The sequence below is a fragment of the Podarcis bocagei genome (assembly GCF_964188305.1).
Source record: "Podarcis bocagei genome assembly, chromosome: W".
NCBI classification, from domain to species: Eukaryota; Metazoa; Chordata; class Lepidosauria; order Squamata; family Lacertidae; genus Podarcis; species Podarcis bocagei.
Genome location: NC_138131.1, coordinates 27,021,234 through 27,039,956, shown reverse-complemented (window position 1 = coordinate 27,039,956; position 18,723 = coordinate 27,021,234). Strand labels below are relative to the sequence as shown.

Sequence of the window (18,723 nt, the reverse complement as noted above, 5' to 3'; positions counted from 1 at the left end):
TTCAAAGTGCCCACAGTTATCTCTTTCAAAGGCTATAGACTGAGGGGGGAGTGGGGCTGACAAAGGGGGGAGGGGTTGAACTGACAAAGGGGGGAGGAGTTGAATTGCAAGGACATTTTTTCACTTGAACCTCAAGCCTCTGCTCCAGGATTCAAAAGATACATACGTAAAAGATCACAATTGTGTCAAGATATGCAACAGATATTTAATTATTTTGTTTTGTATTATGTGTTATTATGTAAGAATGTTGAAATGTGTCTGACAGTGTGATTTCCACAAAGGGGGGCAATTTATTGTGTGTAACTGTTTTTATATTTAATGTCTTATTGCTTACACACCAATGGAGAATTCTCATGCATTTTATACTTTCTAATAGCTCACACTATTGTGTAGTCCAATGTTTAGCTCAATTTATAACCACATTTCATTGTTCCACCTGGCACTCTGCCAACTTTCCCTAAACTTGCTTTACCAAGGAGAAGCTTCTAAGAAACATGAAGGTGGATATGCTTTGGTTTAGCAGGAATGATCCCTTATAGACTTAAATTGACTTATTTGGACAACTGCCCTTGTTAAGAATGGTTTTCTTTTAACAGATTGGTTTGAAGAGTTGAGAACCATGGGGCAAGATAAATTCAAATTGGACTCAGTTTGAATTGGGCAAGTGTATCCAGGCTGCAATTAGCTTTTTGGTCCTTTAAGTGCAAGTGAGCAACTTCTCATGAGCCCAAGACCACAGCCTATAATAAAATCCCATAGCTAAAGGCCAAGGCGAAGACCTCTCCCTCACGAGATGCCCAAACCAGTGCCAGCTATGGTGAATGCTAGGCAACATGGTTAAATGAAAGCCCTGAGGGGATTCAACAGACAGGATGTGTTGCTGTAGCACTATGTCAGTGTGAGACCACAGAAGAGCTACCTTGACACCTGAGAACACAAAAATGGCGGGGGGGAAGCAAACTGCACTTTTCAGTCATTAGTGGACCTTACCTTCCTGCTAGGTGTAAAGCATAGAACACTATTGAGTAAATGGTCTCTCCCAAAGTGTTAGAATGCCACAAGTAATTTAGTAGCAAAACGCAACATGTGTTATTTTTATGATATATTTATACAAACAAAAATATGGTTCCTCTTCATCCTGGAGAAGAGTGACTAGTGGGGTGCCACAGGGTTCTGTCTTGGGCCCGGTCTTATTTAACATCTTTATCAACGACTTGGATGATGGACTCAAGGGCATCCTGATCAAATTTGCAGATGGCACCAAACTGGGAGGGGTGGCTAACACCCCAGAGGACAGGATCACACTTCAAAACGACCTTGACAGATTAGAGAACTGGGCAAAAACAAACAAAATGAATTTTAACAGGGAGAAATGTAAAGTATTGCACTTGGGCAAAAAAAATGAGAGGCACAAATACAAGATGGGTGACACCTGGCTTGAGAGCAGTACATGTGAAAAGGATCTAGGAGTCTTGGTTGACCACAAACTTGACATGAGCCAACAGTGTGACGCGGCAGCTAAAAAAGCCAATGCAATCCTGGGCTGCATCAATAGGAGTATAGCATCTAGATCAAGGGAAGTAATAGTGCCACTGTATTCTGCTCTGGTCAGACCACACCTGGAGTACTGTGTCCAGTTCTGGGCACCACAATTCAAGAAGGACACTGACAAACTGGAACGTGTCCAGAGGAGGGCAACCAAAATGGTCAAAGGCCTGGAAACGATGCCTTATGAGGAACGGCTAAGGGAGCTGGGCATGTTTAGCCTGGAGAAGAGGAGGTTAAGGGGTGATATGATAGCCATGTTCAAATATATAAAAGGATGTCACATAGAGGAGGGAGAAAGGTTGTTTTCTGCTGCTCCAGAGAAGCGGACACGGAGCAATGGATCCAAACTACAAGAAAGAAGATTCCACCTAAACATTAGGAAGAACTTCCTGACAGTAAGAGCTGTTCGACAGTGGAATTTGCTGCCAAGGAGTGTGGTGGAGTCTCCTACTTTGGAGGTCTTTAAGCAGAGGCTTGACAACCATATGTCAGGAGTGCTCTGATGGTGTTTCCTGCTTGGCAGGGGGTTGGACTCGATGGCCCTTGTGGTCTCTTCCAACTCTATGATTCTATGATTCTATGATTCTATGAAACACATCCATTTACAACATACGATGTTATTATTTGTGGGGCAAAAATTTTTAAGAAAAATTCTAGCCCCAAAGGGGGGAATATTGTGATAGGAATTTTATGGTTTTAGATATATAGTAATGTTCATAACTGCACATACATAGATCAGCACAGGAACCATTTTGATTCCTAAACTGACCAAATCCTTTCTCTGCAAGGTTAAAATTGGAAAAGCCTCCCCATTGTCTCTTCCTTTAATCTGTGTTTGAATAAGGTGTGAGCCTGTGACCTGGCCCAGGAAATAAGTATTTTAGCACTACAAAAGAATGGCCAGGCTCCCCAGAAAATCCAATCAAGTAACCTGCTAGACAGGAGATAAACAAGGACAAGAGAAAAACAACATTTAAATTTCTGTGATGTAGGTGGGATGTATCTGAGGGGTGGTCTTAGGTTACACCCCTTCTGTGATGTATGCATAATGTTTCTGGGGGTGGTCCTGATCTAGAGAAGGGGAATTTCAAAAGTCTTTATAAGGCCTTGCAGGCTATTGTTCTGGGTCCTCTTCCTCTCCTGCGTGTGAGGGGGGTACCCTGTTGCAACAGATCAATAAAGATCAAGCTTACTAGCTGCTTTGCTTCTCAATATTCTCTGGTTGGCCTCTGTTATTTTCTCCTACCAATAGGGAACCTATGTAAGGACTCTATATGGGCTCTTGGATACCCCATAAGGGAAAAGGGCATATTTTTATTTACAACACTTCTAAGGGTGAAATCCACCAGGGTGTCTTAGGCTCCAGTAATTCTTTGTATTTTACCCATACTCTATATATCAATTTTCTTATGATAGTATTAAGAAATCCCCTGTGGACCTTCACCTTTTTGTATCCTAAATACTCATGCCACCCATAGCAGTTATTAAACTCTTCTAGGTCTAATAAGTCCCCGCCTTGTAATATTATCCACTCTTTTAAGTCTCTGACCCACTCTTAAACCTTTAATTTCTTGATTACATCTTATTATTTATGCTAATACTTCTAAAATAATCGTTGTTTAATAAAGATACTGGTCTGAAATTCTTTGGGTATGGGGTTCCTTGATCCTGTTTGGGGATTAGTGTTATATATGCTTTTTCCCATGAAGATGGAATTTCTTCCCCTTGAAGAATTCGGTTCATTACCTCCATCAATGGCAATGCCAATGTTCCTTGGAATACTTTGTAATACACCAAGGATAGTCCATCAGGTCCTGGCGATTTCCCTAATTTGGCTTGGGTCACTGCCGTATTGCTTACATGTGATGGTTTGTGTATGCTATTCGCAATAAGCACCCTCTGCTCACTCAGATAGGTATTTACAGTTCTTTATTTTGCATGTGTAAAAGCAGCACAGTACAATCATGCATCCGAATCGTCTGGTTCAGATTCGGGGAGTGGTCTTCTCCTGCTTCTCCTCCAACAGAAGAGGCGGCTGGAATGTTCATGGGACGTCTCTGATCCCTGCGCTTTAACCCTCTCCTTTCCTGTGCCGAAGGCTGTACCTGAGCTCCCTGTGCGGTGCTGGGGCTCTGCTTCAGCATCGGAGAGCCTTGCCTCCTCCTGGCTCTCCCCCTCTTCCCCTTCCGTCCCGATCGTTTCCTTCTGACTGTTCCCGCTCTGACTCTTTTCTTCCCTGACTCCAAGGCGTCCCTTGGCAGTCCCGTGACATTACATTCCATCAGTTTGTTCTCTCAGTGTACCAGGACACTGGGCACACATAACGTCTTGGTTAAAAATAATGTTTTTTCTCTGTTAGAATAGGTTAGTCAAAGTTCATACACAGATGATAAAACTAATACAGCATATGGAGTCCTAAAGGCTCAAAATGGATCCTGACAAGATGAAGGAAAATGGAAATTTCTCCTTCACATAAACTATATCTTAGTGTTAAATTTGAAGCAGGCATTTGAGCAGAACCTGGGTCTCAGTTTAAGTTTGAGAATAATTTAAGTGCTCCTTGTGACAAATTACATTGTAAGACCATCATCATTCCCATAGCCTTGGGACTCCAAGTCAGTGAGGAAATAACACTGAGCTTAATTACATTTTATTCTGTTCTTTTCTGCCTGCCCCGCCCCCCCATCTCGAGCTTTCAGAATAGTGTGTACTACACATTTAAATAAGTAGCTAATGGTTTAAACCTGTCATGGACTGTCTGGATGCGGGGGAGTGGTGGGAGGTGCCAGCTGGAGAACCCCCAAGGGATCCTCCAGGGGAAGAAGGCTCAGAGCCAGGGGACTGATGGTGGGATGCTGAAGAGTGGTCAGAGGAAGAAGAGGGAGCGGACTGGGAGTAGGTGGTGTTGGAAGCTGAAGAGGCAACAGGGTTTAGTGAACAGGAAGAAGCTGGGGCAGAAAGTCATAATTCAGAGGCTGGAGAGGAAGGGGGCCAGTAGACCAAGAAGAGGCAGGCTGCTGAAGGACTAAGGAGTGTCTCCCTTCTATGACCAGCTCCGCTCCCCCCCTCCCGCCTCCCAGAACATGCAGAGAAATGAAAAGAGCAGAGGAGAGATTGGTTGCGTGCAGACGTAGTCTCCGACTGCTTGGAAAAACCCCTGGAGAGGAGAGACCATCGGCAGCTGGGGGAGGGCAGGGACCTTCAGTCCTTGCAACTTCTGCATTGGGCCAAGACCTACTGGGAAGAGTTGCTGGGATCACTAGGCCTGCACTGTTTTTGTTTCTTTGAATAAAGAGTTAACTTCACTGACACCAGTGTTTTTTTATTGCTGACCTTCACATGACTGGCTCCTGACAAAACCCTTGGCTTTCTTAATATTTTTGAAGGACTAAATCTGAGCCCATGTCGGACTATGGAGATGAATTTGTCACTTGCAGCCAACTGGCGTATGACTACCACATTGAAAAGCCCCACAAGGTAACTTGCTTGTTGATCTGTCTTACTGTCTTCTTCCATGCTTGAAACATGGCTATGTGGACGGTTCTGGATTATAGTTATAGAGAAGTATCAAATCACATCTGTCCTCTAGAACAGAAGCAGTTTTCCTCCTCCATGTTTGTTTGAAGGGTGGTTTTTTATTGGCGACAGAATTCACCCCCTTGAAAACCTTGTCTTTTTTCATTTTTTTAAAAAAATGTTTCTAGCCTTGTTGGCTGGCAATACCCCCCCCCCCCAAAAAAAAAGAGATCACTGTATAGTGACTAGTATAGGGACAGGGGACCTGTGGCTACAACTCCCATAATTTCTGATTGTTGGCCATGCTAGCTGGGGCTGGTGGAATTTGAAGTCCAGCAACACTTGAAGGGTGACAAATCCCCCTTTCCCATCCTAGTGAAATCCTTGAAGTGAGGCGGGTTGTTGTTGGATATGCAGAGCAGGAAAGTTGAGAACATGCTGCTAAACATTGACTTCCCGTTTCCTGTTTCAGGATACCATTTGTCCTGATTACTGCCTCTACTTGTACAAAGATATGTAGACCCTGACTGACCTGTTACATTCTGACATCGGCCAAGACATGCAGTTGCACAACAGCACTTTTTTATGGTTCATCCCTTTTATCCACTCCCTTATGGACCTGAAGGACCTGGGGATTGCCTACAGCATAGTGGTCATTCATCACCTGTGTTTGGAAATCCAAAATGTCCTCAGTGGCACTGTTGAGACTTGTGACAAAGTGTCTGAGTTCTTCATCTGGATCTTGGTGACTGTTGTTGAGTGCAGCCTTAAGAAAAATTGCCTTCATTTTCTGTGGATCAGCTCAGAAATGTGGGTGTGGATAGTGGTGAAATGTGTCATGCTTCCAAGTACGGTGTTCATGCCTGGCATTGAGAGAAGAGTAGTCAGGAATAGCTTAAGAAGCACAGTGACATCACCATCTTGGGAACCTGAGCCCATACAGTTTGCCTGCATGAAACTGATCCGTAACATCCTGAAGGAAGGGTATCAGGTTGTGCAGTCACCCACTTGTAAGCAGTTCCTTGATGAACTCAACTTGCTTCGCCGTAGCCACAAGCACTGGGAGCTGAGTTCCCCGCAGGCTCTAGAATTACAGAACACTCTGAAGGAGATCATATGGAGCATCATGAGCAAATCGTTAAATCCTTCCTCCCTTGTGAAGAGCCCTCCTGTTTGTGTAACTTCACCTACTTTCCTAATGAACCACAAAAGGCAGGAAGACAGGTGTCCAATGAATATGGACAATGAGCACCTACCCTGCTTGTCTGTGTTAGCAAAAAGACACATGGATGCCCAGAAAAATGTGGTGTCTCATCAATGGCCAGGGGTCCAAAACAAGCAAGATCCCTTCTACAAAAGCTTTGGCCTCGGTTTTCAAGACCTGGAGACCAAAGACTTCAGCACAAAGGAGAAGCCCAGTTCTTCCAGATCTCTTACAGAAAAGAATGGTAACAGCAGCAGTGCTTTGGAGAGAAAGGTTGGTCTAAATGACCTTACAAGCAAAATCAGATCTCTGAAACCAGACAGCACCCTGCAATTAAAACTGTTACCTGAAAGCAGTAGGAGAGGAAATACCAACCTGGAGCCAGGAACAGAAAAGCTGCAGTTGGTCAGAGACAGAACAAAGAGCCAGGAAGGGCAGAGGAGTGAAATCATTGTAGCCAGAGGCAGCACATCAGACACATTGCCTTGCAAATCAGAGGCAAGCTCAGGCAAGGCCTCTGTTGTGTGTGCTAAAGGAACCAGTTTACCCATTGACTCTAGCCAGGAAAGCATCATCCGTCACCAAAAATGCATTAAGAGGAAAGCTAAAGGCGCTGTTCAAACTTTGTCTGCCCGAGAGAGCAACAAGTTGTCTGCTGGTGCAGATAATTCCCCAAACCAAGTCATTATTTCTGACGCTTCTTCAGATGAGGATGAAAACAAAATGAAAGCTGGTAGAGAGAGCAGGAAAGGGCAAGTGGACGCGTGCCTTGAGAAGAAATTCAGTGCCCCACAGCAAGAGCCATTGACTACTCCAGACCTCATACATCATACAGCAGCTCGTGAAGGCCACATCGGCAAGGGAAATGCAGTAGTATGCTCAAATTTCACAGGGATATGTGCTGGCAATGGAAGCTGTTCCAGGTGCACAGATCCAGTTCTGCCCAGTACATCAGCATCTGCCAGTCCTTCAGGGTCAGCACCTGCTGTCAAAGAATCCACTATTCAGCCAGGGAAGAGCTCTGCAGAATATGGGCAGGTTAAAACAGCTAGAGAAAGTCCCAAGGGAAGCATCAAGCCAAGCATGCACAGTAAAAAACCACTGCTGGCAAAACTGGCAAGATCTACTCCTGCTCTGGTCCCACCCAACGAAATCCAACATATGCCAGCCCCAACCTTAGTGACAGAAAAACATGGCCTATCAGAGAAAGTCCAAAGAGCAGCCGAACTTGCTCAGTGCACACAGGACAGTCTTGCTGAGTTGCGCAGTTACAGGGAAATTGTTGGCGAGGTGGATGTTCCCCAGGAAAGGACATCACAATTAGTAAATGCTCAGCAACTAACTACTAGAAATAAGAACAATTTTGCCTGCCAAAAACGTCAGCTCTATAGGCAGACAAACCCCAAAGAGAGAGAGAATTGTCAGTGTACTCACGGAGAAACTCAGGAGGCTCAGCCAGCCAAAAAACCCAAGGCGGCAGAGCTAAGACCTGTGCAGTCTGCCAGTATGGTGGGGGTGGAAAATCAGAAGGAAAGTTCTGCTGGAGCTAGTAAAACCAATCATTTGACCTTTCCAGATCCCTCCTCTAGCCCATGTGACGAGGATGTGGCTTTGAAAAAGAGAGAGCCCCAATTGAATGAGAACAAAGATGGTGACGGCTTCTTTCTTACACAGTTGGATCCAGTGTACACGGAACTGTGTTCACAAATAGAAGATGGCAGTTACCTCTCAAACATGGAAGTCAATATATCTGCAAGCCCACTGCAGGGTAGTAATGATGACTTGCAGTTCAAGACCCCGACACTGAGCAGCATTCTCCAGCCTCGGATTTCAAACAACACCCCTCAGTTGCTGAATGTGCAAAATAACCATATTGTCATGGCGCTGCCCACCCCCAGAGCTGGTTCTTGGAACAAAGTGCACCAACCCTTTGCACAAGCAAACATTGTGAATGCCCAGCAGAGAGACCATGGGATTTTCACCAGAGAGGTGCTGAAGTGGAACTATGACATGTTTGCAAACTTTAAACTGTTTGGGCCACCAAGCCATCTCCTTCAGTCTATTGTTGCCCCTGTCACAGCCAAGTTTGAGGATTACAATGACTACTTCAATACTTTCTTCCCCTTAATGATGCTAAATGCATTTGAAACGGTAAGCTGGCAACAGACCACCTCATTTTTCTCTTTCCTCCTCAAAGGAAATCCTCCCACTAGCTGCAATTAAACTCTCTCTCTCTCTCTCTCTCTCTCTCTCTCTCTCTCTCTCTCTCTCTCTCTTTCAAAAGTTGACAAGTTGACACATGTTTCCAAATACACATCCATTTTGTGTTCAACTTCCCCGCCCCCCTCCATGGTTTCCCCCATATTTTTTAAATTTGCTGCATATTATCAATATTATATACCTTGTCTTTTCCACACTGTACTCAACAACAAGTATTCAGTTGCTGTTCTTCATTCATATCCTACCTACGTTTTAACATGTTTACAATAATTCTTTAAATATTCAACAAAAGGTTTCCACTCCTCCTTAAAACCTACCTCTTCTTGATCTCTAATTTCCATAGTTAAGTTTGCCAATTTGGCATATTCTGTCAGTTTAAACTGCCACTCTTCTTTAGTAGGTGTCTCCTGATTTCGCCATTTTTGTGCATAGAGTACTCTTGCTGCTGTTGTAGCATACAATTGGTTCGTCTGTCTTCTTGAAACATCCCTAAGAGAAATGCCTTGGAGTTTTTTGGGAGCATCACCTTATGTAATTTTTTAACCTCATTATAAACCATCTCCCAAAAACTCTTAGCCACTTTACATGTCCACCACATATGGTAAAAAGTGTCTTCTGCTTCTTTACATTTCCAACATAAGCCTGACTCTGATTTGTACATTTTTGCTAGCTTACTCGGTGCCAAGTACCATCTGTGAGTCATTTTCATAAAGTTTTCTTTCAAAACATAACACACTGAGAATTTTATATTCAATTTCTACGGTTTTTCCTATGCCTTCATCTCTATATTGTGCCCACATCGCTAGTTCAGTGGATCATAGCAGATTTATCTATTTCAATCTTTAGTTTCTCATCCTAAAAGCCTCTTATACATCTTTGAAATTAGTTTTTCTCTGTTCTCTAATAACTCTTTTTCAAACTGAGAGCTTTGATTAATAAACCCATGCGTCTTACCTTGTTTAAATACTTCAATCAGTTGATAGTATTGCAACCAATTGATCAACCAATCCTTTTTACCCTCTAACTTCTTAAGCAGGCATAGGCAAACTCGGCCCTCTGGATGTTTTGGGACTACAATTCCCATCATCCCTAGCTAACAGGACCAGTGGTCAGGGATGATGGGAGTTGTAGTCCCAAAACAGCTGGCGGGCCGAGTTTGCCTATGCCTGTTCTTAAGCATCACACCCTCTTCTGTGAGGTCCAGTAGGTCCCTATAAGTCACCCATTTCTTTTCCATGTTTTGTTTTTTTCTGTGAAATTGCTTTTTTAATTACATTTTTCAAAAATATTTTGACAAAAATACAGATCCAATATTTTCAAACAAATACCGTATTTTTCGCCCCATAGGATGCACCGCCCTATAGGACGCACCTAGGTTTTTTTTGGGGGGGGAATAAAGAAAAAAAATTATTCCCCCCCCCCAGGCACAGGGCTGGCACGGGGGAAGCCCAAGCTTCCCCCCACCCCAGCCCCCAGAACAGCCTGCTATCCGCAAGCCTAGGGAGCCGCGCCAGTCTGTTTGGTTTAAGTTAATCCTGCTAATGAGCTTACATGTGTACAATAACATTTCCAGTAAGTCTTTATACTTCTCTCAGACTCTATATAAGTTCTTCCTGAGTATCCATCAAAATGTTATGCTTTATTCTTGGCTTTCTCCCCGCCAGACAAATACTGAAATATCTCTTTGCCATTCCTTAAAGCAGCTTGTGTTATTTATTATTGGTATTGTTTGGAATAAGAATAACATCTTAGGTAAAATATTCATCTTTATGGCTGAATCCTTCCTAAAAATGAAAGTTTCGTCCTCCCCAATTAAACTTAAGCCACACCTGCACATACATTTAAATCAGTATTGTACCACTTTAAACAGTCTTGGCTTCCCCCAAAGCATTTTGGGAACTGTAGTTCATTAATGGTGTCAAGAAGAGGCTCCTATTGCTTGATTGTTAAACCACTCTAGAAATTGTAGCTCTGTGTGAGAGGAAAAGGGCTCTCCTAACAACTCTCAGCATCCTTGACAAACTCCATTTCCCAGGATGCCTATGTCAAGGACATGGCTGAATCGAATGCCAGGGAAGAGTCCGACTCTGGAGACCAAAGATCGCAGACAGAGCAGGAGGAGGTGGGCTCGACCCCCTTTCATCAAGAGTTCCCTGACTCAGCTAGAGAAAGGGGAGGGGGAGAGATAGACGGCCGTGGGAGGGTTGCTAAGCAACCAGCAGAAAGGCAGCGGACAGGGAGTTCTTCTTTTGAGAGCTGAAAAGGTTAGAATGCAACGGAAGTGCAAAAGGGGAAAGGCTGGACTTTGGCATCCTTCTTGCTGTGACAAGGGCGGAGACTTAGAGTGACTAACTTGTTTCAAGAGTGTCAGGCTGGGAGCTGCACTCTGGATGTAATTTATTATAAATGTACCATAAAACTGACAGGGAGTCATTAAACCTTATCAAGGCTTGCTTGCCTGTCTGAGATCATTACAGCCTATGCGGGAAGGAGCCATGGCTGTTTAAAGTGGTATAACAGTGCTATGTAGGGTGTGGATGTTGTCTTAGGACAGGAGGTGGGGGAACATCTGTGACCCTCCAGATGTTACTCAACTACAACTCCCATCAGCCCTAGCATATGGCCAGTGGCACAAGGGATGGATGGATGGATGGGCATTGTAGTCCAGCAATATCTGGAAGGCCAAAAGTTGTATTATTATTATTATTATTATTATTATTATTATTATTATTATTATTAATTTTTATTATTATTATATTTATTATTATTATTATTTTATTATTATTATTATTATTAATTACCCCACCACTCTGGGCGGCTTCCAACAAAATATTAAAAATACAATAAAACATCAGACATTAAAAACTTCCCTAAACAGATTCCCCACACCAGCCTTTGAAAGGTGTGTCTCGTTCATACAAAAGGGATTTTTGTAAGCCTAACTGTTGCACTAGTGTAGTGGTGGACTCAAGGTTTTTTTTGGCAAGGGGGAGCGGGGTTAAAAGTGTCCCATTTGGGTTTTTTTTGGATGGGGCAGGTGTTGAATGTTTTTATTTAGTTTTACAAATGTATGTATCAAAATTATGCTAATACATCACAATAGACATTTTTTTTAAGCAATACAGTCCTCCCTCCCAATCCCACTAAGCGAGAGCATGTGTATTTAACAAAATACATTGCATCACAATTGTCCATGAGTAGATGGAGGCTGCTAGTTCGATGGATTCCCAAACAGGAAAGTAATAACAGAACATCATATGTCCATAAAATGGTTGGAGTCTTATCTTCAGTATAGAGCTTTCAGATATTTGGTAAGTTTCTTCATTAATATCACTGTCCATACCTTTTGTCCTCATAAGAAAAGTTGCAAGTTTGCTAAATTTCTCAATTTTGTGCCACCAGTTGTTGGGCTGCTGCAAGCAGGGATTTTATTATTTCCTTAGACTGTAACTCCTTTTGCTCTCTGTGAAAATCAGTCAATAAAGTTAACTGTGGTGAGCCACAGACTCTCTGGGCCCCATTTATGAGCAGGGAATCCTGCCCAATGCTTTTAGCAGCCCACATGTGGTGGAAGAGCAGTCTCTTAAGCCTATGCTTCCATTTCCCTGCAGGTGGCACAGGAGTGGCTAGAGAACCAGAAATCAAAAGAGCAAAGGCCTCTTGAGTTGAATTTGCTGAACTTCAACGCAGACACAAATGAAGCAGATTTTACAAGTGAGTGAGAATTTCACTGCATATAAACAAATGGGAAGTAGAAATGCAGTCCTGTTTTTAATGGTGGTTGTAGTAGATAACAGAAGTGCTTGTGTTAACACTAGACTGTTGGGGTGAGCAGTCAAGGGCTATTATACTTTATTCTGCCTGTATCTTTTTTGCTTTTCTGCCCAACACAGAATGTTGATGTGTATTTTAGCCTGTTTTCAGTTTCTCGTTGATTTGATTTTTTTAAAATGTTTAAAATAATTTTTTTACCAATTATTTTATTGTTTTAATCTTTTGGTAAACTGCTTTGAAGTTGTGAAAAACCAAACAAGCGGTGTATAAATTTTATGAAATAAAATAAACCAATATCTGTGACAAACAAACTGATATCCAGGTGCTGCAAATGATTAAATGAATAATGAATAAAAATCAATTTTATTTGATTAAAAAGAAAGAAAGAAAAAAAAAAAAAACAAGGATTGAGGCAAGGTGTGCCTGCTTTATCTCAATACCCAGAATGCTTTCTCTCTCCAAAATGGACCTCAGCAGCAGCAATGAAAAAGCTCATACAACTAAATTGAGTGAATATTTATTAGAATGTGCGACTGGGTAACCAAAAACATCTGGAATTCAAAGTTCAGCTGTAGCAACTTGTGCTCGACATGCCTACTCTTTTATTAAGAGCTTTTGGTAACAACGTAGTTGTATCTGTATGTGGCTAAATGCTTGCATATTTTTGTTCTGTGTTCAAATTACTTCTCTAGTTAACATCTCAAGAAGCAATTTAGAGAAACAGCTGCACCCAAAGGAATGTGACTTGGTGTTCTTAATATTGTCTGAAAAGCAAAACTTCTATAGCAAAGAAGGCAAGGCAGAGAGCTGTCCATTACACCATGTGGGCTATGTGACTCGGTTTTATACTGGTAGGTTTTTTTTTAATAAAAAAAACCAATAAGTAAGTGTACAAAACAATTATGTTAGCCAACCCTTGGTGTCAGTAAGTTATTTGATTTGGGATGGGGGACCCATTTCTGCTATTTCAGCATGAAATTCTGGCTCAGTCCAGGTATTGCACCAAGCTTTGTGGTTAAGAAAGCTTAACTATAGTTTGGCATGAAGTTTTGAGTTGACAAACCATGGTTTATCATCCACTGGCAAGCCAAGAAGCCATGGATTGAGATCAGAAGCCATTGTTTGAAGTGGGGTTACAAGCCACGGTTTTGGGAAATGGAAGCAGGCAAAGAACTCTAAACAATGTACAGTCTGTTAATATGTATGCTAGAAAAGCTCTCAAATCATGATTTGAATGCTAGATGATGATAATGCATACACCGTGGTTTCTGAATTGTACCCCTGTGTATCTCTCTCTCTCTCTCTCTCTCTCTCTCTCTCTCTCTCTCTCTCTCTCTCTCTCTCTCTCTCTCAGAGATGAAAGAGCAGGATGCCTGTCTTCTGTCTGTCAAGACACAAGGAAATTTGTCCGGTGTTGATAAGAATGTCAGGTGTGTGGTGGTCAGTTCTTTGGTGACAACGGAGCAAATGTTCAAGGCCCTCCTTCTTCTGAACCGAAGCCCTCTAGCCAAAGCCATAATCAGCCCACAAAACTCTGACTTCTGTCTGACAGGCTCAACTGTGGACTTGGAGACTTCTGTAAGTGTTTGTTTTAAAAGGCAATATAACCCAGTTCTGACTTGGGGAGGTATAAGATATTTTGCTACCCATTACACAAATCGTATGCCAATGAGCCAGGGGTTAAGCTGAAACTCCCTCAGAGATGGGCAGAGAAGACCAGAGAGAGGCAAGAGAATATTTCTACTCCAGCAGCCAACTTTCCGGAGGTGGAGGCAGGCGATAGGAGGAGAGACAGTTAGCTGTTAAGATTAGCAGCAGATGGAAGCTTTCTCCTGCCATCTCCAGGGAAGCCTTCGGAATTATGGTTCACACACCGCCGCTTTTCAAGTGTTGCCCGTAACATGTGGCCACAAATCTGCATCTCTTGGGAACATGGTCTTTTAGATGTGAGACAAGGGTGGGGACCTCAGTCCCAGGGACCAAATGCCACCCTCCAGGCCTCTCTGTTTTGTTTTGTTTTAATAATTTTTATTAATTTTCCAACACAAATAAACAATCATATCAGAATTTCCACAAATTTAACTCTATTTGGACTTCCTTCAGCTTCTCTGACAATCATCCATATTTGCCTCCCAGTTACGCATTTCTTCTGTTTATATTGCCATTAACCTTCCCTCCCACTTCTATTTCTTTCAAACAATATATCTCAACTTTCACAGTGCTTCTTGGAACCCCACTAGCGTTGTTTGCACATCACACGTTCTTTTCAGATATTCAACAAATTTCCCCCAGTCCTCGATGAACTTTTGGTCTCGAAGATATCTGATTTTCCCAGTTAGTCTGTCCAGTTCTGCATAGTCTCTCAGCTTCAGTCTCCATTCTTCTACCGTCGGTATTTCCTCTTGTTTCCATTTCTGGGCCAGTAGAATTCTTGCTGCTGTAACTGTATATTGGAAAAGTTTACAGTCCTTTCTTCTTATTTCCTTTCCTGTAATCCCTAAAAGAAATATCTCTGGTTTCTTTGCAAATGTACATTTTAACATCTTTTTCATTTCATTGTATATCATCTCCCAAAATCCCTTCACTTTCTTACACTCCCACCACATGTGATAAAACGTTCCTTCTGTTTCCTTACATTTCCAACACTTATTACACGTCTTATACATTTTTGCTAATTTTACCGGTGTAAATATCTTTCATATTCCATTCCAACAATATTTTGTACATTTTTGACAGAATTTTAGAATCATTATTTATCACTTCTGTCTGGAACTTTGAGTCTTTTTCTACATAACCCTTTTCTTTGATATCTTTTTTAAACATTTCACTAACCTGAAAATAATGCAACCAGTCATAAATATGTTCTCTAACTTGTTCGTATGGCATTAGTTTCCATTTTCCTCCTTCTTTGATTATCAATTGACCATATGTAATCCAGTTACCTCTCATATTTATTTTCTTTACACTCATAACCTCTAATGGAGACAACCAGTGTGGAACTCTGGGTTCTAATAGGTTTTTGTACCTCCCCTGAGTGAGTGCTTGAGGGCCCTGCTCTTGCCACTTACCATCTGGCCTGGGGCGGGGCCTGAAGCCTCATAAGGACTGCATGCTGCTTGCTGCCTGCTGCCCAGGAGGACTGCCCTGAGTGAGTGCTTGAGGGCCCTGCTCTTGCCACTTACCATCTGGCCTGGGGCGGGGCCTGGGGCCTCATAAGGACTGTGTGCTGCTTGCTGCCTGCTGCCCAGGAAGACTCCCCTGAGTGAGTGCCTGAGGGCCCTGCTCCTCCCTGCCACTTACCACCTGGCCCAGGGCGGGGCCTGACAGGCCTCACTAGGACAGTTGTTACTGCCGGAGAGGCACAGAGTGTTCTTAAAATGTTTTTAAAAAAATTTCTCTGGATTTTTTGTATGTGGAGGGTGGGGGTGGCATTGATGTTTGGTTGGGCTTGGGGAATTATTATTTTTTTATTTTGATGTTTTTGTAATTTTTACTTTTTTTGTTTGTATTGTTTTATTGGTTTTGTTTGTTTGTTTAAGGTGTTATTTTGTTTTTAGGGGGAGGGGTCAGGGCTGCCGGGGAGTGGGCCCCAGCCCACAAAATAGCTGGGGCATGTTCCACGGGGGGGGGGGATGCACTGGGACAACCAATCTCAGTGATCACGGGTAGGAGGAGGAGTTACGCTCAGACCAGACCATGTCATCACAGAGGAGGCAGGTTTAGTCGTTGTCTGAGGACTATCCCTGCCTCCGGGTCTGGTCCTGACCGGATGGATACTAGAATCAGCAAGGGATACCCACATGACCTGAAGGTGCTGCTGTGCAATGTCAGGTCAATGATTCATAAGACCACTGCCATCCATGATTTGATCATGGATGGAGGATTTGACCTGGCATGTGTAACAGAGACTTGGTTGGATGAAGCAGATGGGCCTGTCCTTGCCGCTGCTTGTCCACCAGGTTTCTCTTACGCACAGCAACCCAGGTCACGTGGGCGGGGAGGGGGGGTTGCAGTGATTTTTAGGAAGTCATTAGTTTGCACCAGGCGTCCTATTGGGAAGACCCAGTTCTCTGAGTGCATGTTCTGGAAGTTGGGCAATAGGGGCAGTACAGGATTCCTTTTGGTGTACCGACCTCCCCGCTGCGCCAAGGATTCCCTGCCCGAGCTGCTTCAGGTCGTGGCGGATGTTCTCCTGGAGACACCTAGCTTGGTCGTCCTAGGGGATTTTAACATCCATGCCGACACGACCTTACAAGGGGCCGCTTGGGCCTCCATGGGGTTGTCCCTGAATAAGTCTGGCCCAACCCATAGCCGTGGACATGCCTTGGACCTGGTGTTTACCTCTATGGATGTTGGTGATCTGACACTAAGTAAAAGCGAAACGAAAGAAGTGCCATGGTCAGATCACTTCCTGGTGCAACTGGACTTCTCTGCGACCCATCCCCTCTGCAGGGAGGTGGGACCAATTCGGATGGTCCGCCCCCGCCACTTAATGGATCCAAATGGTTTCCAGAGAGTGGTAGGGGATGCTTTATCCCATGTTGATGGCCTTTCAGCTGATTCCCTGGTGGCCCGCTGGAATGTGGAGTTAACCAGGGCTATTGACTGTTTGGCTCCGAAGTGCCCTCTCCGATTGCATGGAGCCCGGACAGCCCCGTGGTTTTCCACGGATCTGAGGGCAATGAAACAATCGTTGAGACGGCTAGAGCGCCGGTGGCGGATAACTCATTCCGAATCTGACCGGACACAGGTTAGAGCTCAACGTCGAGCCTACCAAGTGGCGATAGCGACGGCGAAGAAGAATTTCTTCACCGCCTCTATTGCATCTGCAGAAAACAGCAGCAGGAGACTTTTTCAGGTGGTTCACAATTTAGCGGAACCACCTGCAACATCGGGGCCCAGTACGGGCCACATGTTCTCCTGCAATGATTTTGCAAAGTTTTTTGCAGATAAAATCGCTCAGCTTCGGGAAGAAGTAGACTCCACCGTGGGAGCAGGGCCGGGGCGGGAGAGTGCAAGAGTTCTGTCTAGTCAAGTTGAGTGGGATCAATTCCAATCTGTTACCTCCGAGGATGTGGACAGGCTGCTTGGACGAGTGAAACCAACCACCTGTCTCCTTGCCCATCCTGGCTTATAAAAGCTAGCCGGGAAGGACTGGGCGATGGGCTTCGTGGGGTGGTGAATGCTTCCCTCCGTGAGGGAGCCTTCCCGGACCCGCTGAAAGAGGCGGTTATTAAACCGCTTCTTAATAAACCATCTTTAGATGCGGCCACGATGGCCAACTATCGCCCAGTCTCAAATCTTCCATTCCTGGGTAAGGTGATTGAGCGAGCGGTTGCCGAACAACTCCAGGCACGCCTGGAAGAAGCGGACCATTTGGATCCCTTCCAGTCGGGATTCAGGCCTCATCATGGGACTGAAACTGCCTTGGTCGCACTGGTTGATGATCTCCGGCGGGCTAGGGACAAAGGTGAGAGCTGTTTCCTAGTTCTGCTGGATCTCTCAGCGGCGTTCGATACCATCGACCATAGCATCCTTCTGGACCGTCTTGAGGGGCTGGGAGCTGGGGGCACTGTTATACAGTGGTTCCGCTCCTTCCTCCTGGGCCGTGTTCAGAAAGTGGTGGTGGGGGATGAGTGTTCAGACCCCTGGGCCCTCACTTGTGGGGTGCCTCAGGGTTCTGTCCTCTCCCCCATGCTTTTCAACATCTACATGCGGCCGCTGGGAGAGATCATCAGGAGGTTTGGGCTGGGTGTTCATCAGTATGCGGATGATACACAGCTCTACCTCTCTTTTAAATCAGAACCAGTGAAGGCAGTGAAGGTCCTGTGTGAGTGTCTGGAGGCGGTTGGAGGATGGATGGCGGCTAACAGATTGAGGTTGAATCCTGACAAGACAGAAGTACTGTTTTTGGGGGACAGGAGGCGGGCAGGTGTGGAGGATTCCCTAGTCCTGAATGGGGTAACTGTGCCCCTGAAGGACCAGGTGCGCAGCCTGGGAGTCATTTTGGACTCACAGCTGTCCATGGAGGCACAGGTCAAATCTGTGTCCAGGGCAGCTGTTTACCAGCTCCATCTGGTACGTAGGCTGAGACCCTATCTGCCTGCGGACTGTCTCGCCAGAGTGGTGCATGCTCTGGTTATCTCCCGCTTGGACTACTGCAATGCACTCTACGTGGGGCTACCTTTGAAGGTGACTCGGAAACTACAACTAATCCAGAATGCGGCAGCTAGACTGGTGACTGGGAGCGGCCGCCGAGACTATATAACACCGGTCTTGAAAGACCTGCATTGGCTCCCAGTACGTTTCCGAGCACAATTCAAAGTGTTGGTGCTGACCTTTAAAGCCCTAAACGGCCTTGGTCCAGTATACCTGAAGGAGCGTCTCCACCCCCATCATTCTGCCCGGACGCTGAGGTCCAGCGCCGAGGGCCTTCTGGCGGTTCCCTCATTGCGAGAAGC

At 44.5% G+C, this 18,723-nt stretch overlaps 3 protein-coding genes across 3 annotated transcripts in view; all 3 read left to right on the top strand.

The window, feature by feature from the left end:
• Positions 1–14,564, top strand: part of LOC308578062 (putative helicase senataxin) — a gene marked incomplete at both ends in the record, with an annotated part of 129,961 nt that extends 115,397 nt beyond the window's left edge. Inside the window, 4 exons of the mRNA XM_081178345.1 lie at positions 4,935–5,025; positions 12,100–12,202; positions 12,955–13,113; positions 14,482–14,564. Coding sequence (XP_081034471.1) covers positions 4,935–5,025; positions 12,100–12,202; positions 12,955–13,113; positions 14,482–14,564 — 436 coding nt within the window. The remainder of the gene's footprint in view (positions 1–4,934; positions 5,026–12,099; positions 12,203–12,954; positions 13,114–14,481) is intronic.
• On the top strand, positions 5,602–11,773 carry LOC308577890 (uncharacterized protein). Its single transcript, XM_081178254.1, has 2 exons — positions 5,602–8,419; positions 11,606–11,773. Exons 1-2 carry the CDS (start codon positions 5,624–5,626, stop codon positions 11,633–11,635), a joined length of 2,826 nt encoding a protein of 941 aa, XP_081034380.1. The 5' UTR covers positions 5,602–5,623; the 3' UTR covers positions 11,636–11,773.
• Positions 12,159–18,723, top strand: part of LOC308578061 (putative helicase senataxin) — a gene marked incomplete at its 3' end in the record, with an annotated part of 86,377 nt that continues 79,812 nt past the window's right edge. The window contains exons 1-3 of the mRNA XM_081178344.1: positions 12,159–12,202; positions 12,955–13,113; positions 13,617–13,840. Of these exons, the coding sequence (XP_081034470.1) occupies positions 13,619–13,840 (222 nt within the window). The 5' untranslated portion in view covers positions 12,159–12,202; positions 12,955–13,113; positions 13,617–13,618. The remainder of the gene's footprint in view (positions 12,203–12,954; positions 13,114–13,616; positions 13,841–18,723) is intronic.

Bases quoted from the DNA above. Each gene is read 5' to 3' on its own strand.
- LOC308577890 (XM_081178254.1), top strand. From the start codon at position 5,624: ATGCAGTTGCACAACAGCACTTTTTTATGGTTCATCCCTTTTATCCAC. The intron at 8,420-11,605 runs GTAAGCTGGCAA...ATTTTTTTTAAG, and splicing joins TGCTAAATGCATTTGAAACG to CAATACAGTCCTCCCTCCCA.